Here is a 27761-nt window from a genome sequence, read left to right on the forward strand (position 1 = left end):
TGTACAAGCCATGAGGTTTTCCAGTTGGCAGCCCAGACACATGAGGCTGTTACAACCGAGTCTGCGCAGCAGTGGCCTTGTAGAAAATGAGAGCTATCCTGGTGTACTGCTCCTGGCACACAGCTCTCACCCAGATGCTATGACCAACTATCATTCAACGTTTGATGGACAGATTTAGCTGAATTATCAGGAGCAGCATGACTGTTTCTCCCTGATACTAAACAGTAATTCTGTTTCAATTGCACCACTAGCTTCTATCCTCTAACGGAGGAAAACCCAACGAACCAACCAATCAAACCAAAACACCCCAAAGACCCCCAAAACCTTAACTTATGTTGCCAGATACACTCACAAAACATGAGCACAAACTTACAGCAGCCTGGAATTTGTTTGTTTTGTTTTGGCTTAAAGAAAGGAGGTTAACCTACAAATTACATACAAGGTCAAGCCCCAGCCCCCTGCTGCATTACTCTAGGACCCCACGTCCACCCTTAGGAGAGAGGCACTGGATTCACTGTGGGCAGAGTGCGCACAGAGGAGGGGAGGGAGGCGGTTGCCTCCTATTTATTCACTCACAGTTAATGTACTTCCTTAACTTAATTCCACAGTGGCTTTCCCACATTAAAGCTGAGAAGAGGGGACTCCTCTTCCTCACTCCTTTGGTTTCTAAGGAAAATATTTTTGTTCTAAAAACACTTCAAATTCTTTTCATCTAATATAACAATTAGTTTAGAACCTAGAGGGGATGGGGACACACACGTTTACTGCCTCGTCCTGTCGCCCACCCACCCCCCCCACAAATTTGCCAGAAACCTTGAAGGACAGATGCAAGCAATTTAGAGTGAGATCTTCTTTAGGTAATGAGGTGGATCAATGCAAATGCAAGTGGCCTACATTGTGCAAACAATTGGCCCCGTCCCATTTGAAGGGGTTTCTGGCACCACTGCCTACCCCTTTACTTCCTGGCCACCACAAGGTAAACAGCTGTCTTGTTCTAACACACACACACACACACACACACACACACACACACACACACACACCCATGATACACTGCCTTGTCTTGACACAGGCTCAACATGTTGGGAGCCATGTGTTCATGGGCTGAAACCAAGAGGCAAAGTCAGTCTTTCCTCTTCTCAATTTATTTAAAAGTTGGGGGAAGACACGTGTATGCAGGGTATGCAGGCCTGGGGCACCAGAGGACAGACAGCAGGTAACCTGCTCTCTCACTCTGCCTTATCCCTGTGAAGCAGTCACACACTGAATCTGGAGTGAGGCTGGCAGCCAGCAAGCAGTGCACCTGTCCACCCAGGTACAGCGGAGGGCTACAGGCCTTTGTGATGCTGGGGATTTGACCCCAGATCCTAGGCTTGTGCAGCAAGCACACTTACCTGCTACTGAAAGTGAAAGCCACGTGACAGCCTTGCTCATCACGGGGGGTGGTCAGAGCAAGAGCATGGGCGGTAAAGCACTTCCTGTACCACATGAGAAGTTCCCTCCAACCTACTGAGAAGGAAGAGAGCCCAAGGCTGATGACTCTCTCCTCTGGGCTCTTGGGCCCCCTCAGGAATCAGCTAGGGCAGCTCTCTGGCTGCAAGTAGATGGTACAGACAGGAAACCCTTCCCTAAGAAATAGATCTGAAGCCTCCTGGGTCAACAGCGAGAGGTGGCTGAGTCCAGTGCACCCCACATCTTAGCCTAGGGACTCACGGAGTCTGGACACCATTTGGTTGAATATCGCAGGAATAAGGGGACCTGCAAAGCTGTGGGGCAGAAACCAAAGCAAGCTGCTGCCCCGAGTGCTGAAGGAGGGGCCAGTGCCTCAGAAGCCACCTCCTTGTTAGGTGGCTCCTCTCAACTCCACAGTACCCAACGAGCCTCTTCACCAACAGTCATGTCCACCCACCAAGCAGTATGTGTAAAGGTCTTGGGCTTGAAAAAAACCCAGTGATGGCAAGATGCTGTCTCCATCCTCCCAATCTTGGACGCATGAGAGACACTGGGAACAAGTATGCTCAGGCTGGCTGCTAGAGAGCAGGGAGGAGCATGTCTTCTACTTCAAGTGCCTGTAAGACTGATGCTCTGATATTCCTGGGGATCTTACCAGGACATAAGAGAGGCTCAGGAGAACGTTAGGACTGAAACATTTGTCAGCACAGGGATCCTGGGACGGCCACTCCTGTTTGAGACAGGAGGTTCACTGTACAGCCCAGGTTGGCCTCAACTCTCACTAGAGGGAGCCTTGGATGTAGCCAGCAAAGGTTCCCCAGCTGCCCACAGGCATGGGGAAGCTCTCTGGCCAAGACAAAAACAATAAGGAAGGACTTGAAATTCTTTGTCTATGAACCCAGGCCAAGATAATCTGATATGGGTCTGTAGCCTTACACTTCCATGCCTTGACAGAAGACTGAATCTGAATTTGAAAGTTTTCCTTGAGAATTTCATAATAGAAGGTTTATATTGAAAGCCTGTTTTAAAGTCCTGACAAATAGACTTTACCTGTGTGTTAGGAACTGGCTCTAAGCTCTTTACATCGCTTGATCTACTCAGTAGCGATTCAATTCTACCAAGAAGAGCTATTCCACTTCAGGGATAAACTGAGGCACAAGGAGCCTGGCAGTGGTGGCATACGCCTTTAATCCCAGCACTTGGGAAGCAGAGGCAGGCAGATCGATGTGAGTTCAAGGCCAACCTGGTCTATAGGACAGTCAAGGCTACACAGAGAAACCCTGTCTTGAAAAACAACAACAATAACAAAACAAAACAAAAAGCCACTGAGGCACAAGTTGGTTAGCTGACCGCTGAGGCCACCTGCACAGAACCATGACTACTGTGCAGGCAGTCATGGTTGGGGGTTCTCCTTATCCACTAGTGCCACACAACACTGGATAAGGCAGGCTAGCCCTCAGAGGAGCGTCTTAGTGCTGTGCTGCAGCCCTATTAAAGAAAAACTCACAAGCTAGCCTGGAAATCATAGCTGAGGACTATGGATGGGGAAAGACAAGGAAACTAGCATTCAAGCCTCGGCATAGTGCCCCTTTCAGTGTACCTCGTGGGTTTTTCTAATACAAAGACCCCAGGAAAGTGGGACAGAGGGGAGGACATCCTATTGGGACTCTAGGTGAGAGAAGCATGGGAGAATGGGGAAATAGAAGGATCCAGAGGGTCCTAGAAACCTACAAGAAGAACATTATGATAGGCTATGGCACCAGCCAAGGACAATACATCCAGTTAACTTCAAACCCCTACCCAGATCCAACCAATGGACAGGACATTCTCCACAGTTGAGTGGAGAGTGGGGTCTGACTTTCATACAAACTCTGGTGCCCTATATTTGACCACGTCCCCTGGATGGGGAGGCCTGGTGGCACTCAGAGGAAGGATAGCAGGCTACCAAGAAGAGACTTGATACCCTATGAGCATATATAGGGGAAAGAGGTCCCCCTCAGTCACAGTCATAGGGGAGAGGAGTAAGGGGAAAATGGGAGGGAGGGAGGAATAGGAGGATACAAAGGATGGGATACCAATTGAGATGTAATATGAATAAATTAATAAAATATATTTTAAAAAAAAAACAATAAAACAAAGACCCAGGCACAGGAAGGTGGCAGTTCATGGGCTGGTTTCCTCCAGCTCTGTAAATATATCAGCTGGTCCAAGACTATTAAACTGGGGGAGTTTTATGAGAACCTCTTCCCCAGCTCTCCTGCCCTCTCATCTTGGCTGCCTTCCCAGGAGGCACAGTGGTTCCTAGCTATGAGCAACATGTTAGGATGCTGTGCTTCAAGGGTACCAGGCAGCTTTTCCCTTCTCTGTGACAGGGTGAGCAAGTCCCCTTCAGCTGCAAATTGCCCTCCAGTGGGCCAGGTGGCCTGACCTGGGGTCAGGGAGAGAGTGGCTCACCCTAAGGGCGAGCATGCCTCAGTCATGTGTGCTAAGGAGTTTTCTTTTTATTTCTAATTCTTCTTTTGTTTTTCTTTGACTTTGTTTGAGACAGGAGGTTCACTGTATAGCCCAGGTTGGCCTCAACTTTTAACCTCAGGCTCCCCATGGCTGAAGTGCTGGCTCCCCTGGCTCCCCATTTTTGAGGTAGAGTCTGGCCAGAACTCAACAGTTCTGTCTTCTGAGTGCTGGGATAAAGGCATCCTCCACCATGTCTGGCTCAATCATGCTTAGCTTTCTACCTCCTGACTCCTCACATGCACCAGGTTCAGAACTAGTCAGGAAACAGTGCCAATGAGACAGCTGTAAGTCTTCTAACAGAAGTTTCTACCATATTCTAATACAATGAATATTTGAAAGAAATTTAAAAAAAAACTGTAGGCCATAATTTCTCAAACAGCTTATAATTTCCTTTTAAGGTAATTTAATTATCTAATAATTAGTTCAATTATTACCATTCATCAATATACTATACTGAATGCTGCTGATAAATGCAACTGATACGTGGTGTGTGTGTGTGTGTGTGTGTGTGTGTGTGTGTGTGTGTGTGTTTCCAGACTGTGTCATTTATTAGTTAGGACATAAAGCTTGATATAGCTTATAATCTGGTAGAGGAAAACATATAAACATGCCTCATCTAAACTGCAGAAGTGTTTCAAGAAACTGCTCCCTCCACTCAACTAATCATGTGGACAGTCAGGAGACCAGAACCACTATGGGGCCTGTAGACTGTCCCTATTTTCTATGTTCCCCCTCCATATCCTAGATTAAATTTTTGCAGTACATTTTTAAAAAAAGAAAAATGTGCCCTTTCCATTTCTCCTTTGTCCAAGTGTGAGTGAAAAATATTCCTTCTCAAGTCTTGTTCCCCACACTGGCTTTAGCACTTCCACCACTGACTGTCATACTAAACTGACAGGGATCAGCACCCATGAAGGTAGCTATGCGACAGCAGCTCCTTGGCCACCTTCCCATGGGGCTCCAGCACCTGCTCCTGGCAGGCACGAGGCAAAGGCGGCGCCAGTTCTGAAAGGCTAGTAACTCCTGGTCAGAGGGGTGTTAGACAGCACGCAGCCCAAAAAAGTGTTTTCACCACAGAGCGCAGCAACATGGTCACTGGTGCGGAGCTATCCCTCATCCACACATAAACTAGGAAATTACAGATGACAACAGGTGTTAATATTGGTGACCTTTGCCAAATATGGCTGTGCTTTGTAGTATTTTTTTACTAGCATATCATTACATAGCATACTGGCATATGCTCCCAGCATAGCACTTATCAGCAGTGTTCAGTGTGGTATTTTCTCACACACAGACACACACACACACTCACACACACACCCAGCAAACACTGGTTAAATCCACCCTCCCTCAACTCCAAGCTCTACTTCTCACTTCTCTAGTTTTGTTTCCCATGTTTTTGTGCAAATTCATAATTTTTGCAAACACAAAATATCTTGAAAACATTCTTTTTAGACAATAGTGTGTTACCATGCACAAGTGTGTGTGCACAGTACAACTATATACCATAAATTCACTTTAATTATAACTTCTCTAGGCTTCCCTTTTTTTTTTTTTTTGGTTTTTTGAGACAGGGTTTCTCTGTGTAGCCTTGGCTGTCCTGAACTCGCTTTGTAGACCAGGCTGGCTTCGAACTCACAGTGATCCGCCTGCCTCTGCCTCCCGAGTGCTGGGATTAAAGGTGTGCGCCACCACACCCGGCTGGCTTCTCATATTTTAATGTCACTTTAGACAATTATTGTTTTATAGTGATTCCAAAATTTTAAGTTCTTTTTAGCCTTTCACACAAATGGTTACTGGGACAACATGTTTCAAAAAATGTTTTGACCAAATAAATCAATAAGACATTCTCCATGTGTAAGAAGCCTGGATTCAAGAAGGCATTAAAGAAAACATTTTAAAAAATATTTTTCATGGGAGCAATTCCTGAACAAACAGCTATAGGCAATTAGTAACCGCTGAGAGGCGGAGAATTGGGCTTCCCCAGGGATGAACCCATGCTTGGTTATCCAATACCAGGTGGTCAGCTCTGGGACCACACGTTCAAGCTACATTAAACAGGCTCAGCAGATCGCACTTATATAGTCATGTGATAGTTATACATATATAACCGTAATAATTAGAGAAAAACGAGGTTTTAAACTTGAAAAAGAGGCCATGAAAGGGGTTGGAAGAAGGAAAGGGAGAGGTAATAATGAAATCATATATTAATTATTCAGAATTGCAAGATATACTGTGCTGGTTAGTTTCTTATCAACCTGACATAAGCTACCCAGGATTATCTGGAATAAGGAAACCATCACACCGGCCTGTAGGCAAGTCTGTGAGGCATATGTTTGACAAATAATTGATAGGAAGGGCTCAGCTCACTGGGGGCAGCGGGACCTCTGAGCAGGTGGTCCTGGATGGCATAAGAAAACAGGCTGAGCAAGCCAACAAGCCTCACCCCTACACGACCTCCGCATCAGTTCCTGCCTGGGTTTCCCTCAGTGGTCTTGGGATATATAAGCCAAAAAAGCCCTCTTCTCCCCAAGCTGCTTTTGGCCATGGAATTTATCACATCAATAAAAACCAAGCTAAGACATACACAAAAGTGTTGCCTTTTTGTCAGCTAGCACTCTACCCAGCACAAAGCTACACTGTGAGAGCACAGTCAACCTTGGGCATTTCCTGCTTGTCAAGTACTTCCACCTGGACCTCCTAATCAGACTGGAAGGAGCTGGAATATGCTGCTAAGCTGACAATTCAATTGGCCAAATCCTTTTTCCACTGTGGAGTCTTAAACTGTCTCTATTTTGTTGCCATAATAAAAATGCTGCAAAAATTTTTATTGGCATTTTTCTTTCCTATATCATGAAATAATTCAATACAGAGGAAAATCATTATGACAGTTACTACATTTGGGGAAAAAAATTAAAGTATGCTCAGTTGTCATTTGCAATCCTAATCTAATCTTGACTCCAACCGAGTAATTTAAACTCTAAGTCCTTTCAACAATTTCTAAAATAGGACCAAATCTCCGGCCATGTTGGTAAGTGTGCTGAAGGTCAGCCCCGGGGGTGGGTAGGGGGGTGGGGAGGGTGAGACGGTGAAGCTCTGCAAAGCCTGGAGGGAGCGACCGCTACATGTGCTATTTGGGGATCATGGCTCAAATTCTCATTGACTCACCTATCTATTTAAAACTCAGGGGCCTTCAATGCACTACCCAGTGAGTTGATGTGGACATTCTAAAAATGACAAACTGGGCCCTGTCCAGGAGAGCCCCCAGGAAGAGCAGGAAGCAGAGTATTACAATAGGGCTGGGTGGGGGCGGGGAGGAGGATGTGGCAGAAAGGGAAGGCCTGCTCTGAGGAGGATGAGAAGCTCAGAAGGAAGAGGCAGGCGCATGGAGCATGGAGAAGGCGGCCGGGCGAGGGACAGCCTTGCGTTTTAACAAAGCTAAGGAGCTTGTACTTCCGCCTATAAGCCACAGATGATCACATTACCAAAGAGAGACACCCCACCCCAGGCCACATACACAAAAACAACATTTCTATGAGTCTCCTGTTTCACCCGAAAGCATTTTTCAGTTATTCTATCATCTTGGTCCCAGTTTTTATATGACTTAATTGAGCCATGTAAAATAACTCTACATCTTTTCTTAACATCACATTTTCTCCTTAAACAAATTGAAGTTACCTGAAGAAGCATTTTTTTTTTAAAGTTCATGATGTGCTCACTTCTGTCTAGACATCTCACTCTTTAGCTGTGCCTGACATACTTTCCAGCCTGCTACTAGGAAATAAAAAATAAAAAAAATTAAAAAGGCCACAATTGTGCCTTGAGTACCGGGACTCCTTGGAGGAAATTATGACCTCCTACACACGACCTTCCACCCTGGGAGAGCAACATTAGCAGAAGTAGAAATCCCATGCAGACAGTATTTAAAATGATGTTTTCCTTTTGACATGAGCTGGCAACAACGGGCCCACGAGGAGCACATGTGCACACAAGCAAACAGCTTCCGTGCGGAGATATCACAGTAGGGATACATCCTTAGAGATCCCATAACTCTTTCCTAGGTTTACATTCTGTAGGATTTTTACTTTCAAGTATATAATAAGTGCTAAAAAAAATCTTAAGAATGTTCTTTTCCTAACCCTGGCTGAGATAAGAGAAAGTGAAATATGGAACTTCTGGGAAACACTTTCAGATGTCTGCACTAGCCCTAAGTGTCGCTCTCTGACAAATGACCAGTTTTGTCTACAAACTTCGAAATCCATTCAGCACAAGAGTAGGGGTACTGGCCACGTGGTGGTGGCGCACACCTTTAATCCCAGAACTTGGGAGGCAGAGGCAGACCCATCTCTGTGAGTTCAAGGCCAGCCTGGTCTACAAAGTGAGTCTCAAAAAACAAAACAAAACAAAAAAAGAGAGAGAGTAGAGGTACTGTACTTTGTTCACAGCCTAATTATTTACTGGAACACTCAAGAAATATCTGTTGACTGATGGATGGACGGACTGACTGTGGACAGAGCAATGTCTAAAAGAGGCTGACTTAAGTCACAAATCTCCATATAAACAAAAGTGAAGGAGAAACCCCACAACTCAAGGGGGAGGAATGATGACAAGGCTGACAAGGGACGAGATGGGATGGGGGCCCCTGGACCACGGGCATCTTCCTCACGCCAGTCACAAGACTGAAGACGACTGGTCATGAACAGGTGAACTGCATTATCTTGGATAATCTTTAAGTAGGATACTAAAAATAAAACTAACCAAAGGGAAAAATCAGACAAACAGGACTTTATCAAAATCTGTCTTTTGTACTTCAAAGAATACTCTCAACAGAAGACTCCCAGAGTGGTGGCACGTGCCTTTAATCTCCAGCACTCAGGGAGGCAGAGGCAGGCAAATCACCTGCTTGGTCTATATAGTGAGTTCCAGGACAGCCAGGGCTACAACACAGAGAAACCCTGTCTCGAAAAACAAACAAATAAGGGGGGAGGGGGGCGACCACAATCTACAGAGTGGGAAAAACTATTTACAAATCAGGAACTTAACCTCCAGGACAGAAAGCTTATACTTCTCAAAAAGAAATGACAACACAATTTAAAATGAGAAAAAGGAAGAAAGAGGGATGTAGCTCAGTTGTCTAGCAAGCAGAAAGCCTTTGGTTTGCTCTTAGCATTATATACATGGGCATGGTGCACACACGTGACTCCAATGCTCAGGAGGGAAAACAGGGTGGGAGGTTCTAGGTCATCTTTGGCTACGTATAGTTTCAAAAGTCATTCTGATCTACATTTAAAAAACTATTTAAAAGTGAAAATTAAAAAAGAGGAGGGAACAGTCAGATAGACTAACACTTGGAGGCTGAGTTGAAAACCCCAAACCCACACAGGGGAAGAGGAGAACAGCTTAACGAAGCTGTCCTCAGACCTCTACCATGGCATGCATGCACCCCCATCCTACCCCACGCCAGACAAAATACCTCAAGTATTTACAGGGAGGGCAAGCTACATAAACAGACACATCTTCACAAATAATACACGAGTGCGGATGAGCGTTCAAAAAGATGCTCTTCGGTTTAGCCATTACGGAAATGCAAATCAAATGACTTGGCGCCACATCAGAGTGGCTGCTTTAAAAAGAGATCAGATGATAGATACGAAGCTTTGGCAAAGCTGATGAACATTGCTAGTGGCACTATAAAGTGATGTAACCACTTTCAAAAGGTTTTGACAGCTCCTAAAATATATTACTTAACAAGTTACTCTCCTAGGTCTGCATCTGTGTTGGTTAGGGTTTTTTTTTTTTTGGTCAACTTGACATAACCTAGAGCCATCTGGGAAGAGGGAACCTCAATTAAGAAGGTGCGCTAATCAGATGGGCCTGTGGGCAAGTCTGTGGGGGAATTTGCTTGATTAATGATTGATGTGGGAAGGCTGGAGCCACTATTATCAGTGCTGCCCTTGGGCTGGTCCTGGCTTGCATACGAAGGCAAGCTATACAAGCCATGAAGAACAAGCCAGTGAGCAGCATGGTCTCTGCTTCTGTTCCTGCCTCTTGTTTCCTGCCTTGTGCTCCTGCCCCAAATTCCCTTCGTGATGCAAGCTGTAAGATGAAATAAACCCTGTCTTCCCCAAGTTGCTTTTGGCTCAGTCTCATCACAGTAATCAAAGTAATAGAAAGTAAGATCCAAGAGAACAAAAAAATACTATTCCACACACACAAACAACTGCCTATAGTAACAATATTCATAACAGCCAAAAACACTAACCACCCACAGGAACTGAAGGTACACGCAGGGTGATGGTGCCCAGACATGCTCTTCAGCAACACAAGGAAAGGAAAGGTGTGACGAAACCTGAGTCTGTGTTAAGGGACTGATGCCAATCACAAAACACCACTTGATGTGAAGTGTGCAGAACAGACGAATCCAGAGACAAGCCATGGGGCGTGGCCACTGCTAGGCCTCAGGCAGTTCGTACATCCAGAAATGATCTCAAGCCGGAGTACAGAAGGATTTCTGGCAGAGAAAAGCCAGTGTTTGTCAGGAATTTGTGAACCACGTTCCCAGTGCCCCAAATGAGTCTTTTCCCTTGACTCTGGCAGAAGGGGACACATGCTCTCCATTGACACATCCCTGTGGCAGCTATCAGCATATCAAAGTCCATGCTGGCTTCCAGGCTCCCTCAGTCCCTATTCCCAAGCACCTGTCATACATTTCAAAGCCACACATCAGCCTCTTGGCCCCTCAAGCCTCAGATCCCGGGTCTCTTTACACCCCTGCCCACTATTCTCTGCCTCTCCTTGTCACTGTTCTTGATTCCCTTGACACAGCCCTGGCCATGTCCAGTCTTTCTTTTCCCTCTGCTCTGGAACCTTCCAGATGCTTCTGGATGCTCTCTGTCTCTTACTCATAATAAAAGTCCTCCCTTATAATAGAGCAGCCGTTTGGACAGTTTAGTTACTAACCCCTCACATACAGCTACCAGAGCCTGAAGCAAGTAATGGCCATCCACAATTCTGTGACTATGATAACCACACTCAGCTGTCATCTTTCAATGGATAGATAAGTGTCACTTATGCACCAGTAAAACTATTAAAATAAGCTAAAATGCACAAAAGAAAAAATGGCAAAAAGTGAACCATAGGTTAAAATTCCCTTTTCCCAAATGTGCATGGCCAGAAACATCTTAGGTCTAGGCTGTTTTTTATTTCTGGGATATTTGCATATACATAATGCAATGCATTAGGGAAGGTACCCAAGTTTAAACATAAAATTTATTTATACTTCATGTACATATTACATAATGGACCTCATATATACAATTTTTAGTGTGTATGTGTTTTAAGTGTAAATGATTATGTGAGATCATGTGTGAAATTTCCCATTGGGAACATCCTATGTCCATACCCAGACAGTGTGGGATTTTTGAATGTCTTATATTTCACATTTTTGGGATCAAGATGCTCAACCTGTATCTGCTAGAGCAGAAACAGGGATCAAGAAAAGCCAAGTCACTATCACCAGGGCAGGCCTAGGGCAGGAACAGAAAACTGCCCAGTGAGGAAAACCACAAAGCCTACAGACAACTTAGAGAGGGGTCTCAGCCACAGCCACCTGGTGAGGTGAAGGGAGCCTCCTGGAAAACTGGATCAGCCCTCAGTGCTTTCATGGAGTGTGGAGCAAAGTTCAGATGGTGATTATATTATGTAGTGTGCATATGTGTATGTGCACACAGGTCTTGTATGTCAGAGGATGATGCCAGGTACCCTGATTCGTTTTTTTAGTTGTGACAGGGTCTGTTAAGGAACCTGGAGCTATATGGTAGCCAGCAAGCCCCAGTGATCCTCCTGTCACTATCCCCACCATACTGTGGTTACAGGCACAGGGACATGCCTGGCTGTCTGTGTGGGTACTGAGAGTTTGACATCAGCTCTTAACCACTGTGCCACCTCTCCAACTCATGCATGACGTGTGTGCTCAGAAGGGAAGGAAAATAGTTTTCGTAAAGCCCCGGAGCCAGGCTGGGAAGAGAGGACAGCTCCCATAGAAACCCCTGAACCGAGAGAGGTTACATAAGAACAAACTAGAGACAAGGAGTGGAGGCCTGGGAAAACTGCAGCTGCAGAGGACATGTGGCGAGGGCAAATGGCACACATAAGCCACGGGGGGAGGGGGAGGGGACACGGGACACTAGCTCAACAAGGTGAGAAGAGGGTGGTGTGCAATAGGACTGCCGATCCAGACCCAGGGCTGGAGGTGGCCCCTCAGGAGCATAGTGTCTGCCTTTCATACACTGGTTTCAGTCTCTGGCATGCAAGGTTGCACAGGGTAAGGACAGCACTGAGGAATGGGTGTTTTTAACACCTGAAGGAGCACACTGAAGGGTTTTAAGCAGGGAATGGATGGGCTCAATTTGTAGTTTGTGAAAAAGGCAGCTAAGGACCAAAACTCTGTAAGCTGCTAGCGACATGTGCATGAAAAGTTTTCAATTATATAGAATTATTAAAACATGAAAAAGTGTTCCTTCTGCAGGGTGCGGTTGTGCACATCTTTAATCCCAGAACTTGGGAGGCAGAGGCAGGCAAATCTTTGCAAATCTGCAGCAAGGCTGGTCTACATAGCAAGTTCCAGGCCAGCCAGAGGTACAGAGTAAGGCCCTGTCTCAAAACACCAAAAAACCAAGTGCTTCCCTCTCTAAGCCATGACCAGGCAGGACGAGAAGCAGGAAGAGGAAGAGGGTGGTAATCATCTTGGAAAGCCTGTCACTGCTGGTGGCTCTAGAATGGTTCTTCCTGTCTTCCTAAAGAGCAGCCAGAAAGATTTAACAAGGCCTGTAGAACAGCTCATGGTCTGTCTATGACTACAGCCTCACTGTGAAATTATAGCCAAGGAAATGGAAAGTAAAGAAACATGAGCACACAGCCCCAGTGGTTAACAATAAAGAAACAACCATTTTATATGGCAGCAATAGAGGCAGAAAACTGTGGCGTAGCGGCTCTAGGCTGCTATGAAGTATGTAGAGCTGGCTACAGCTCAGCGGAAGAACACTTGCCTAGCATGAATGAGGCCCGGGATTCAGGCACATACATGTGTACACATGCACACACGCATGCATGCACGCACGCAAGAAATGAAAGAAAGAAAGGAAGGAAGAAAAGGGAGGAAGGAGAAAGAAAGGAACAAAAGGGCAAGGATTTCACTGACACTTTAAACACATCTATTATTTCCATAGCTCCAGACTTCTCAAAATAGTCAGGCCCTAATTGACCACAGAAAACAGATGCGCTTGTTGAACTACAAGTTAGTTCAAAGCAGCTCTAGTAAAATGACCTGTGCCTGTGTCTGTGAAAGCTGAATACTCTGGACCTGTGGAAGCAGGAAGTACGCGTTCGGCAGCGGCTCCACAGACCCTTCGGTAGAGACTCTGCGAGCGCCCACTCCAGATACCTGCAGGAAATCGAAAGAGACACAGGGTCTGTCAGTGTGAGAATGCTTTGTCTGCACACAGTGCTGACCAGCACATCCAACTTCAGCTACGAAAACCCTAAATGTTCCTTATAAGTAAAACTCCTGTCAGGGACACCTCTTCTGATGTGGGACCAACGTGTTTAGTGGAACCTGGTGAGAATTAAGCACAAACAACATATTCTGGTGCTTGAATGTTTAGGCTGCCCTGGGTACCATACTTGGGTTAAGGTCCCTGTTCTCCGAACACCAGCACATGTACCCTTCCCAGTATCTTGACTTGAACAGCGATGTTGCGGGCCATACACATGGCGGTGTCTCCTGACCACAAATAACTCCTGCAAGAGGAGGCAGGCAGAAGTGTCAGGGAGGCCCTTGGAGCAGCCCTCACACCTGTCTGAGAGGGAAAAGCCTACTGGGTTTTATTCTAAAAGACTGTATGGCATATAGTTTTTGCTTCATTCTAAAACACTTCAAAGGACAAGCTACTTACATGATAGGAAAGGACTCCGTGTGAGGAGGTATTAATAAATAAAGAGCTTTCAATGCTCCCTTCCTCGGTAGGTAAGAAAATAATTCTGAAGGAAGTTTTCCCCATCGCTGGAACGACCTGAAAGGAAAGCACCTCGTTAGCCATCTGGAACAGTGAGCACGGATTTTCCTTTTGACTGCAAACAGTTCCCTGCACATCCTGTCCCCTCCACCAGCATCACGAAGCTCTGAGCCTCTCCAAACTGATCATCTGTGTCACCACAAAAACAGTTGCCAACTCAGGGCAAATAACTGCCCAGGTCTCCCACTCCAGACTGGAGTCCTGGGTCTTCCCTCTCTACTCTCTCCACGGGTTCACTTGTCTTTATCTCACATAGCTGTTTCTATTTAAGTACGGAGGATTATGTCAGTTGTATAGATTTACTATTACATATGCCAACATCTTACTCAAACCCAGGCAGTGTTTATCGGCGTAAACCAAATGTAGAAGGGCTCTCCGTTAACATTGCCTTGGTCTCAGTAGTTTGTGAAAAATTCTTGACATCAAGCAGACACAGTAATCAAAATAGGTAAGAGCTTAGTGATGTTCAAGGTGAGCAGAAGACGACCGAGGACTAGAGGCTGCAGCCCTGCTGCCACACAAGCTACAGCAGATGCTGCATCCACAAGGAGCTCTGACTGACAAAGTCTGAGAAGGTACAACTCTAAACCCAGCACGAGGTTCAGAAGCCTCAGTATCCGTGACAACCTTAAGAGCAATTATGTGAGCCTTCTCAGCCATGATAACGCCATGCTAAACACAGAGACATTACTACAGCTTCTTTAAACATGTTTCCCCAGTAAATACCCAGAGCCACCAAAATTATGAAAATGGATGAAACAGTACACGTAAAGCAAACAAAGAGCTAGGAAATGCAAACATGGGCCGGAAAGAGGGGGATATGAGCAGAAAGATAAGCAGTCAGCAACACTCACCCTGCAGTGGACAGGTGGCACGTGAAAATGTCGAGCAGCTGTGAACACTGAGTTCACCACAACCTCACTGTCCCTGCTCGGGTTGTAGGCATAGAGAAGCTTCGCTGCAGGGTGCCCCAGGGACCTGGGTGGGGAGGTGGAGAGGCAAGGTGCTGTGGTTACCAGTGTCACGCATATTCACACACATGCACTTATGCTAAGGACTGACCCCGGGGTGCCATGCGCCCCACTGAGCTACAGCTCTTAGGCTATACATACCTAACCCCAGAGAGCTATTCATGTCCACTGTAAAGTTAAAAAGGAAACAGGGTGGACAGTCCTAGCCTCAGGGCCAGAAGCCTCCATCACCCTCAGTTCAGCTGTGTCTGGTGGCAAAAGATTACAGCTGGCTTGTTGACAGCTGGCATTCCCTCGTGAAGGAGAGGCTGGGGAAACTGTTCTTTACACTTGCACGTGACCATGGGCAGGGGCTGGAGTATACAGTCTTTGGAGACCCGAAGGGAGGAGGCACAGTCGACACAGCCCCGGGGAGCTGGAGTGCATGCTGGGTAAGGACTTCTCGGTGGGGCTACTTGGGCTACCCATGCTCTTGCCAGTAGCTCTTCATCCATGGTCTATAAGCAAAGCCAAGACACTCACTGGTTCCCCTTTGGAAAAATCATGCTTTGCTTTATCACTGGGACTTTAGTAAGATACTCAATTCCTACCCCTTCTGGAGAGAAAAGTTCTCAAAACAATTATCAAATCTTATTGGAAATAAAACGTTTAATACACAACAGTTTTAAAAACAAAAATATTTATTTATTTTGATGTGCACTGGTGGTCTGCCTCCATGCATATGTGTGTGAGAGTGTCAGACCCCCTGGAACTGGGGTTACAAACAGTTGTGAACTGCCATGGGGGTGCTGGGAACTGAACCCGGGTCGTCTGGAAGATTAGCTAGTGCTCTTAACTAGCACCCCATCTGTTTCTATGTTGTAAGAATTTGGCATATCTGGGTTATTAAGTGCTTTCATGTTTGTTTGTTTATAAAAACCAAACACACTCTGGCATGTACGAATGTATCTAGGGTTTCTAATTCAAATCAAGATCTATTTAGATGAGAAATTGTATTCACCACTTAAGAGCTGCTCTGAGCCTGCCCTCCTCAACTGAAAAGTGTGTGCACAAAAGGTTATCACTGAAATTAAATGGTGGCAAGTATCCAAGGAGTATCAGGGCAATTTCCCCTTTGTCACAGGACTCATCACTGTATGGAGATGACAACTCTGGGCAGAAGAACAACATGAGGGAATCAAACCGTGGTGTTCAGAGCCCTGGAACAAGCTTATGTGGGCACTGGTCACAGAAACCCACATCCCTTCCTTAATGCCTATTTTAATTTACTCTTAAAATCAGGACAAGAATATCTTCATTCTGAACTTTTTGGTAAATAAATTTTTATGATAGTTTGGGAAGAAAGGAAAAGATGGGGGGGGAGGGGCAGGGTTTCCATGGTGCTCGATACGGTGAGTGGGAGAGCATTTGGGAGGCTGACGCTGGGGAAATCACAAGTTTCAGGCCTGAGGTACAGAGGGAAATCCTGTCTTAAAAGGAAAACAAAAACCTGCACAGGCAGAAGGCTTTGCACACAGCTTGAAAACCTCCTGCCAACCACCCAGTGATGATCTAATGGAGACGCCGTCACGTCAAGGCTTTGGCTGGTGGCCTAGCGAGGAGACTACGGAGCACAGGAGGGGCCTCCAGCCCACCCGTCTGCAATGGGTCCGGTCATTTCATTCTGACTCCTGCTGTCCAGCACTGACTTTACCAGCTCCATCGGGCTGCAGCAGAGCCTGCTGGACTGCACTGCAGTCCTCCTTGCAGCTACCCAGATCTGCAGGTCTTATTAGTATGGCCCCCAAGGAGACCTACATTCCAACTTAAGCAAGAACCTCATGTGTTATGCTTGTATTTCTTAGACCTTGTTCCATCTTTTCTGATAATAAAGATGTGCTGGTTATTCCAGCAGGATTGTGAGACTGAGGACAAGACCAGCCTGGGAAAAGTTCACTTAAGCAAGAACAATACATGCATGTTGTTTCTCTCATAAGAAACACCGTGTGGCTGCCGTTCAGTGTTTGGACGTTTTGTCCCAACTCTCATGGTGACTTTTTTTTAACATTTATCTTAATGAAAGATTTTAATATATCTGATGTGTATTTTAAATAATAAGTATTTTAGGACCTCCACTTATAAAGCACACATCCGTGTGATTAAAACCTTGTTTCTCCTGGTATTCAAATTTTAATTTACTTTTTTCATTTATGTGTATGTATATGCATCTGAGTGAGTGTATGTCACAAGTGTATGAATTGGGGCGGGGGGGGGGGATACCCACAGATTTCAAACAGGAGTGTCAGGCCTCCTGGAGCTGGAGTTAACGGTGGCTGCGAGATGCCCAATATGGATGCTGAAACTGACCTTGTGGTCTCTGGAAGCGCAGCGAGCACTCTCACCTGCTTAGCCACCACTCTAGCCCTCAGATAATTCAATTAAAAACATCTTTTCCTGCCAGGTATGGTGGTGCACGCCTTCAATCCTAGCAATTAAAAGGCAGAGGCAGGTGGATCTCTGAGTTCAAGACCAGCCTGTTCTATAGAGCAGGCTCCAGGATAGCCAGGGCTACACAGAGAAACAACCAAAACACACAAACAATAACAAAAGCCCTACTAGAAACATAAGGGCTCAGATCTGCCTTTCTTGCCATAAATGAATGAAGACTTCAGTGGCCTTAAGCAAAAGGCACCAACCAGTGCACAAGCCATGTAAACCTGTCTTCCAATGCTTTACATACTATTCACATACTTGAACACAAGTGTTCTGGTTTCCAAGAACACAGGGAAAGGCATTAAGGAGAGATGGCAGTGCTCTCCACAGCAGGGTGGCTGCAGTCACCAGAATCCCAGCTGACACAGAAGCCTCCTTACCACTGGCTATTTTTATCCTACTTTTCAATATTCTATTTTTACATGTGTTAAAAGGGTATGAATTTCCTTCAGTAGTGACAACTGGAAGACAATCTATTAATTTAATACGACAAAAGAATGATGAAAATGTATGAATGATTAACACTTCTCTCGTCTTCGAACCAGAAGTTTAGGCCTCAGGGTAAGCTCCCAGGGAGCAGAAGAAACACAAAGCAGTAACAAGATCCTGATTCTGAAGCTGAAATGGAAACTGAAGCTCGGAGAGAGTGCGTTGTCGCCTGAGGCTGACACCAAGGTAACGAGGGTGAATGCTGGACCAGGGAAGCGAGGGAATCAGCTCCTGTTCTAGTCTAATAATGATAAAGCAGCCAGGTGGGTGGAAACAAGGAAATCACAAGTGCCTTTTTAAAGCGTGTTATAAATAAAACTAAAGTTCAGTCTTGGGGAGTTTTTGTTTTTTAAACTTTTTTTGCCTTCTAAAAAATATCTTATTAATGTATTCATATTACATCTAAATTGTTATCCCATCCCTTGTATCCTCCCATTCCTCCCTCCCTCCCGCTTTCCCCCTACTCCCCTCCCCTACGACTGTGACTGAGGGGGACCTCCTCCCCCTGTATATGTTCACAGGGTGTTTTTTTTAACTTTAAGAAAATGACAGTCTGCATTTTGGTTGTGAGCCTAGACTTTAACGGCTGAGCCATCTCTCCAGCCCAGACAGTCTGCAATTTACTACCATAAAAGCTAGCATGATGAGTGACAGCTTGGTTCCACCTCTCCCCCTTTGTTGTAATGTGACCCTGGGCAAACTGCACTACTCAAGCGACACATGTGTAGACTTCTGTGTCCCGTGCTCAAGTACAGAGACATTCGAAATTGAGATGTGCATGCTCAGACAATGCCTGCCTAGGTTATCACTGCAGGGCTCAAGGAAACTCAAATGATGAAGGGTCAGGTACTGCACGTCCAGAATTCCAGAATTCCAGAGGCAGAGCCAAGAGGTTTGCCACAAGCTTGAGGCCAGCCTTGTCTACTTGAGGTCCAGGCTAGCTAGGGCCACTTAGTGAGTGAGACCTTATCTCAAACAAAACAAAAGGATAAAGCAACTCAACTCAAATGACATAAAACACAACCACACACTGAAAACTGTAAAGTACTAACATAGCGTAGCTGAATCATCTAAAGGCAGCTCAAGTCTATAAATCAGTAACCCTTTCAAACTAAAGCTCTTTACATAATCATTCCATATGGTTTGTAGACAGCAGAACCAGCAATTAATGCATGTGGCTAATGACGACAAATGTAGTACACACACATACACACACACACACACACACACACACACACACACATACACTCACTCACCAACTGTAGAATTTTAAAAAATACTTTAAGTTTATGTGTATGAGTGTCTGCCTGTATGTATGCATGCATGTATGTGCATTATATGCCTGGCTAGTGCCTGGCCAGAAAAGATGGTCTGATTCCCTGGGTCTAGCATTACAGGCAGCTGTGAACTGTCACTTGTGTGCTGGGAACTGAGCCCATGAAAAAGTAGTAAGTGCTCTTGACCCCTGAGCCATCTCTCCAGCTACCAAATGATAGGGCTGTGTGATGCAGAAGAGTAAATGACAGTCAGGATCCTAGACCCTGGATGTTTTTTATTTCTATGCTGGCTCCATTCACCATGACCCACTTCATTATACCTACCAATCTAAAATACAGTCTCTAAAATAGTCTGCATACACACACACACACACACACACACACACACACACACACACACACACACACTTTCCTCAAGGGGGAAAAAGTTGTGCAAACTATTCTCTCAGACTTGAAGCTAGATATCATTTATATTATCAGTTAAATGATTATAAATTCAGTCTTTAAAAAATGTCTTCATCTTAAGAAAATAAAAAGTAATTCAATACGAACTAGTCTGGGCCTTTACAAGCAAAAGCCTTTAGTCCTAGCACTCAGGAGGCAGAGGAGAGCTCTGTGACTTTTCAAGCTAGCCAGGGCTACAGTGCAAAACCTTGTTATTAATTAAATAATTAAGTAATTTATTCAGACATCTAGAATCTTGTAAAGTCAGCAACTACCTTAATTTTTTCTCTTCCTCCTTTTAGAAAGATCTCCTTTAAAAAATCTCAACAGGACATTTCATTTCCAATTAGCCCTTCCCTGTTGGTCTAACCTTCAAGAAGAGAAGGAAATTACAGGCCTGGCAGAAGAGTGCACAGCGGTGCCGGACCCCACTGGCCCTAGCGTTCCCTTCCCCACCACGTCACTCGCCCAGCCTTCCCTGAACTCACAAAAGCTCTTCCTAAAGCGCACGAAGAGGCCCTGGGAGCCCAAACACAGCTTTGAGAAGCTAATTTGAAGGTGCGTCTTTTCACGGCCACCAGCCTCTACATACAAGGAACTTAATAACAGGTTTTACATTTGCAACTGCATCCCAGACAAGAGCTCCAAGCTGCCTCCTCTCCAGCCTCCTCCTCCTCGTGCGATCTCAACGCCTGGGCTTCTTCATTTCATGGTTCTTAACACTGTGAATCTCCTTGTAGCTAATCGCACCTTCTCTACCTAAATGTCCATAGCTGACCTCAGTACAGCTTCCAGCCTTAAGGCACAGCAAGAAAGAGAAAAATTGCACCTGACCAAAAATAATTCAGAAATCATAAATATTCAAATTTTCTATTATAAAGTAATTCAACGTGTTCTAAAAAAACAAAGGCTTAACACTGACTTCTTACTGAAGTCTAGCCACTACCAAACAGAGTGGTAGTGGCTTTAAGTAACTAAGCAGGGCTGATGATACAGGTCAGAATTAAAACACAAAACATATGCCTGGCATGGACGACAAGGTCCTAACTTCAATCCTTAGCACAGCAAAATACCTCTCTCTCTCTCTCTCTCTCTCTCTCTCTCTCTCTCTCTCTCTCTCACTCTCTCTCTCTCTCTCTCTCTCATGAAGATATTCTTCTAACAAGTCTCAGGATTGGCATCCTTTCACATTACTACTACTACTATCACTATTACTACTACTACTACTACTATTATTATCAGCAAGGTTTCTCTGTGTAGTCTTGGCTGTAGACCAGGCTGGCCTCAAACTCACAGTGATCCGCCTGCCTCTGTCTCCTTAGTGCTGAGCGTGGGCCACCTTGTCTGGCTCCTTTCAGATTAACCTGCTTAGAATATGGATATATATATATATGTATCATATAAAACGCAGGGAGGACAGGGGCTAACAGGTTATCAGCTCAAGCTGCTCTTGCAGAGAACTGAGGCTCAGCTCCCAGAATCCTTACTGGGCAGCTCACAGCTGCCTGCAACTCCAGCTCCAAGGGATCCATCGTCCGTCCTCTTCTGGCCTCCGTGGGCATCTGCACACATATGCACATACCCACACCTCCCAACACATGCATATATAATTAAAAATGCATTTCTAAAAGATACGCTGATAATTAATACAAATAAGATGAGTTTAGTTGTAATAAAAAATACTTACTGTATCCCAAAATCTAGAACTGACGGCTGAAAATGTAAGCCTTTCCCAATAAACAGTTTCTCTGAGAAGCTGAAAGACAAAAGAAGAGACATTAATTGTTGTAGTTTTAAATTTTGGATGCTGCAATCATGTACTTAGGCCAGTGACTCTAAATTCATGAGATAAAAGTGCACTCTCTTATAGATTGAAGTAGAGTTCCAAAAATTTACATTCTTTACAGTTAGTACAATGCTTATCAAATGTACAGATCTTGTTAGCGGGACGGCAACATAAATGGAGCCCCACTTAATGATTAGTAGGCTTCTTTCTGCATGAAATCAGGTAATGGGCCTATCTTCATATGCCCCGAATAAAGAAAGGGGTATATATCTTAGGTCTAAGGAAACTATGGCCCCTAAATTCACTGGGCCAATGGTTAGCAGGGAAAAGCCAGTGTGTCACAGCCAGGCCAACTCCTGAGGGTAGGCATAATCTCCAAGCAGGTCTGGATTTATTCGTTTAGTTTTGTTGGTTCCTGAGATGAAGGCTCACTCTGTAGGCCAGGCTAGGCTTGAACTCACTCTGCAGCTCAGGCTGATCTCAAATCTTGTCTCAGCTCCTATGTGCTAGGATTACAGATATGATCCATCATTTGTGACATATACTTTTAAGAATAAGAATCATTACATCTTACATAGCCAAGTCACATTTTTAGCAGTTGTTGCTCATTATTGTGATTTCATTTCCCTTTAAAAGTCACAGAGCTGAAGAGATGGCTCAGAAGTTAAGGGCACTTGCTGTTCTTGCAGAGGATGCAGGCTCAGTTCCCAGCACCTACCTATCAACACACAACCATCTTTAACTCCAGTTCCAGTAGACCTGACTGCCCTTCTGACTTCTTTGGGCACCAAGCACACACATGCTACATATACATGCATACATACAAGCAAAACACATATACACATAAAATAAACTTTAAAAGTTAGTTTCTATAGATCAACTCAGTAGAAAAGCAAACCAAGCACATGTAAATGAAAAATATAATTGATATTACAAAATATATAAACACTTAGATAAATTAGACAGATAGACAGCCAAAAATTTGAAAGTTACATAACGCGGAGATATTTAACAGGAGATGCTCCTTAAGTGAGCTCAGAACAGCTTTCCATAACAGAATCTTGCCATTCTTTTTCCTGCCCCTAAAAGCTGGTCCCACCTTGGTCATCTGAACTTTAATTCTGCCAGTTAGTAAGTTTTGTGACCTCTAGAAGATCTTGTTGCCAGGGTTTGATTTTTCCTGAGAGTACGATCTGTGGAGGGGATGGAGAACCAGCACCATGGTCCTCACTCACAACTGCAACTGCAGTCTTTTCTTCCTCCTTCTCCCTGCATCCATCAAACGCCCTTCCTCCTCTAACTCTTCCTTTGAAAATGTCCTTTCTCGGTTAGAGATGCCTGAGTCTCCAACACCAGCTGTGTCATCAATGTGACACTTTGGTCTCATCTCCCGAACTTGTCTACCCAGTAGAGTGGATGCAGAAGAGATGTGCTAGCTAATGGAGTCTGTCAGACCCCAAGGACCAGCGTCAGTGCTCTGACTACAAACTGCCTCCAGAACAGAAGTGAAAGCCTCAGAGGTCCACGGTGGGTACCCACTCTACACCAAGCTGGCCAAGGCTTAGCACTCCAGGAGACCCACAAGCAGCCTTCAAGAGGCACAGACACATGCTGCATTAACAATGAAGAACAGTTCCTTCCCATCCAGGGCGCCAAGAACTGGGTTGGTCATTAGGTTTTGCACCTGTCCACGGGTTTCCAAGTGGACAGATGAAGCCGAAAAGATTTCATCAACTCCCAAGGTCACAAAGCACAGAGACGGAGCCAAAATTCTCACTCAGACCAGTGGCAACTGGAAGAGAGAAGAACACTACCCTATTTAGGCATCAAGTGACCTACCCAGGGAACTAACTATGCCTAGCCTGTTGACTCACAAACTGGGTTGTGGAGGTCTGACAAGTGTGGTCCCACACCCACAGCCATTGCTTTCCTGTCCTGAGTGGGGTCACTACCTTAATTTGTTAATGCCTGCTTTATTATCTAAAAAAATTTCAGGGGACAGCAGTATTTAGCTTACAGTTGTTGTGAAGATAAAGTGAGAGGACAGGCCTTTGCTTCATGCCTGAACATGGCTTATGTAACAACTACAGGATCATATTACAAAGAGGATGACATTCATCTAATGAAAAAAAAAAAAGGGAAAACAAATAGAGAGGCCACTGGGCTCAGTGTCCATGCTGGCCTCTGGACGGAGGGATCCCAATGGAGTGATAGTGACTTTCTATTCATAGTGACTGCCTATGAATAGAACAAACAAAACACAGACTTGGACTATCTTCCACATAACAGACTTTCAAATCCCATAATCAGAAACGTCATATGCTTAACAAAAAACAAAACAAAAAAAGTCAGGCATCTGGGGAACCAACATAAAGTAATACAGCAGAAATACACCCAAATTTCTCTAACTTTAAGTAAAAAACACAAAATCCCATCAATGATTTTCTCCCCTAAGGTCACAGAAATTCTTAGAAACCAACTCTTCCCTGTGTTAAGACATTCTCTGACCTGTCCTTTTGTAGGATGAGACCTCCCTCATCCTGAGGGGTCTTACAGGTAGTGCAGAGAAAGCTGGGCTGCACTTGGTGAGGAGAGTGAACAGATAGGCCTTGCTGGGCTCTCTGCCCAGCTTATCTGCACCTATGCGCATGCATGGAGACACCACAGCTCAGCACACGGCAGGGGACCTGCCTGCCTGCCTCCCTTATGCCTTGATTCAGGCGGGTCCTGTCATACCCTTTATAATACAACAGTGAACCTAAGTTTCTCTGGCCTCTGTGAGCTGCTCTATCCAATGTATCCAAAACCTGGCAGGTCATGAGAACCTTGCCTACCACCTGTGGGTCAGAAGTGTGGGCAAAACAACTAGGGCTTGTGGCTTGGCACCTCAAGTGGGGAGGAGGCCTGGAGGCTGTAGTCTTGGGCTGCAGGGTCCGACCAGAGACAGTGTAAGAACTGAACTAGACTATAGGACGCCAGCTGGTGTCTCCTGCAGAGCTGCCCATGGGTAGCTGCTGGGGAAAGTCCCGGACTTCTAGGAGCCACAGAGAACTGTTACGTTCACTACTGTGGTGCAAAGTTAAGGAGAAAAGGTAAGTAGCTAGTGGTCAGGGTTTAGTCATATATGGACATCAAAATTTATCCTCAAATTATCAGTGCTAAGAACTTAATACTGTGGTTGAAATGCCAAAGTCATCTCCAAACCAACACCTTCAAAAGAAATAAGCCTGAGAGGCTATGGCAAATGAACAATGAACCACCTTCTCACCTCCATTCTTTCACAAGGCAGCATTATCCTTACACATCTTACCCTTAATGACACAGCCCATCATCCTGGAATGGCAAGTCTCACCTGGCCTCTCTTACTCTAGGAGAGTCCCATACGACACAAAGTGAGTGCATGCATCTTGTAAAAGGCAACCATGTACTTAAACTGTGTCTTTAAGACACACTTTTTATTAAAAGAGGACAGCACAGGGGCTGTTCTGCTTCTGGGACAGGGATAGGGATGGAAACCCAGGTGGTAACGCCCCAAAGAACAGGAGCTCTTGTCTATGTACCACCTGCTCCTCACACCCTTGGTCCTTACTGGATGATGGGAGCTGAGAATGAACCCAGAGCTGTGTGCAGGCTAACAGCACGCTTTGCTTCTGATCTACGGACCTGGTGTTTAAGTCCTTGTTTTAAAGATGCCCACCATGTGCAAAAAACAGAACCTTTTCAGCAGCTGCAAGGCATCCATCCCACAGTATTTTAAGGTCTATCTCTGTCTAATGACCCAAATCAAGTCATCCCATACTTTTTAAAGATCCATTTCTGTCTAAATGACCCAAATCAAATCATCCCACACTTTTAAAATAGTGTCTATCTCAGTCTAAAAGACCCAAATCAAGTCATCACACACTTTTTAAGGTCTATTTCATCTAAATGACACAGATCAAGGCATCCCACACTTTTAAAAAGTTTATCACTATTTAAACGTCCCAAATCAGGGTATCCCATACGTTTTTTCTAAAGGTCTAGCTCAGTTTAAATGATCCAAATTATTTTGTCTTTCTCTTTTTCCTAAACTTTGGCTGTATTTTTATCTACTCATATAAAACAAAGCCAAATAAAACAAAACTAAATTAAGAGAAGCTTGAAAAGGTGGTTAGTCCAAGAGAAAAGACATTTGATCAGAAATGCCACAAGCCTGGTACAGCTGCCACAGGGTCCCACAGTACGGGACTCAGTTTCCTCTTCTGCAAAATTAATGGACTGTACTGAGACAGCTGGCATTCTCAGAACCGTGCAGAAACCTAGACTCTTTACTCTTAGAAAAAGCCGCCCTAGGTGCTGACGTCACACGTACCCTTTTAAAAACAACAGCCCTGCAGCTTAGACATGGACATGAATCAACTATAACCAGCTGTTCTGGCTGTTCAGATGACTTGTCAGCTGACCAAACACAATACTCCACCTTTCCAGAGGGAACAGCAGGGCCAGTGAGTCTGGCCCCAACCCTAGCAGCACTGGGACAGGCGTGCTGCAGCCTAAGAAATATGCCATCCTCAGGCCATAGCCCACAGTGTGTGAGTATGCCAACAGGCAAACTATGAGGTTACTTTCCTGGAAAAAAAATTTTTTTAAACAGCCAAAGTTTCTTTTTCTTTTTAACTGAGCTGGAATCCTGGCCCCCACATATGCTGGGCTGGTACTCTATTACTGAGTTCCAGGCTCAGCTCCAGCAAAGCTTTCAAAGAACGGGGCTATATGAGATGGACCTCAACGGACAGCTCCCACAGCTGGACACTGCATGGAGGCCACATCCAGAAGAGCTGGCTGTCAGCAAAGATCTAAAAACTGAGAAAAGTACGGAAGCAGGAAGAGGTGAGCGGGAGAAAAGTGGGTGACAGCGGGGCAGAGATGGCCCAGCCTCTCGTAGTGGCTCACAGGAAAGCTCTGCGGGACCACTGGGGGTGCTGGCCAGGTCCCCAGGTGCTCCAGCAGATAGAGCCAGCCACGCTTTCCTCCTACGGCTGGCAACTCCCCTGAGATGGGGCACTGTTTCCAAGGATGGCCTTCTCTTTCTGACACAACAGTGACTGCCCACGGGAAGGAGCCGCAGGGACGGCACCTGACTGGTCTCCACACTCCTCAATGCCCTGCTTCCGCCAGTGGCTCTCAAAGCCTTACCATCTACAAAGCTGCTACCTTTCAACAGACTTTCCAATACCTAGAGAGCACACAAAATTAATTTAAAAAAAAAAAGCCAAGACAATGGCTTTGGCCAATGTATAAGAATGAAAAGGAGGGATGACCAAGAAAGATGGCCCATCCATCTTTCACAAAGCACAAATTATTCCATGAAAGAATAACATTCCCGTCTAGATTCCAGAAGACAGCATTCATGCAGCACTTGTAATCACCTGGCTTTCCCTCCACCTTAGAACCCCACAGTGGGGAAACATGGTCTTTTAGCAGAACATGGTTTCTTAGTTTCTCTTACTGTAGAAAGCCTCGGGTCTCAAGGTCAAAGCCTTGATACATGGATACATGGATACATCAGTGAGTAAAGTGCTGGAGAACGCAACCTGGGGCTGCTGGATACACTCAGGGATTTAAAAAAGGCTTGGGTTTGAAGGCAGCCCCAATGTATTGGCAGCCAGGCATTCCTAAAGCCATGACAAATGTCCTCCACTAATGTGTCCCCACAACTGCTGATGAAAATCCTCACATCTATAACTCCCACAGAGAGAATTCCTCTGTCAAAGGCTAACCCACTAGCCAGCTACTATTTCCGGATGGATCCTGGGCTCCCGTTCTCTGGGAATTTTCAGCATTACCCCCTCTTTTCTCTCCTACACATACAAATGAAGAGAGCTGTGCCCTGGTCACTTAAGCCCCCTGACCTCCCATGTTTCTCCAAGCCTTCTTGCCCCTCACAATCTAAGTGTTGACGAACAACTTAGTTGACAGCAACTAAGCACTGAGCCCTTCTGAGGTGCCGGATGTTGGTCCCGCACTTTATCACACATAATTGTACACCCCTGTGTGGACCCTCGTCACCTGCTACAGTTAAGGTCCTCAACCTCCCACACGCCCACGTGCTAACATCTTTGCCCACAGAGTGACACTGCTGAGAGGTGTGGAGTTGTTGGGTGAAGCCTAGGAGCAGGCGTTCAGTCACTGAGAATATGTCCTTGAAGGCAGCCGTCGTCTGTGGGTCATGGCCAGTTTGCTCTCTCTATGTTCCCACCACTGACATCCAGAACGTCCAAAGAGACATACAAGCAATAACCCC

At 45.3% G+C, this 27761-nt stretch overlaps 1 protein-coding gene across 4 annotated transcripts in view; it reads right to left on the reverse strand.

Moving 5' to 3' along the window:
- TMEM131L (transmembrane 131 like) overlaps positions 1-27761 on the reverse strand; it is a 134379-nt gene that overhangs the window by 46075 nt on the left and 60543 nt on the right. For all 4 annotated transcript variants that reach the window (XM_084768806.1, XM_084768805.1, XM_084768807.1 and 1 more), the window contains exons 4-7: positions 21380-21448; positions 14894-15017; positions 13920-14036; positions 13292-13408 (exon numbers count right to left, since the gene is read on the reverse strand). In XM_084768806.1, the coding sequence (XP_084624932.1) occupies positions 13292-13408; positions 13920-14036; positions 14894-15017; positions 21380-21448 (427 nt within the window). The remainder of the gene's footprint in view (positions 1-13291; positions 13409-13919; positions 14037-14893; positions 15018-21379; positions 21449-27761) is intronic.

Source organism: Acomys minous, assembly GCF_964271855.1.
Source record: "Acomys minous genome assembly, chromosome: 19".
In the NCBI taxonomy this organism is placed as follows: Eukaryota; Metazoa; Chordata; class Mammalia; order Rodentia; family Muridae; genus Acomys; species Acomys minous.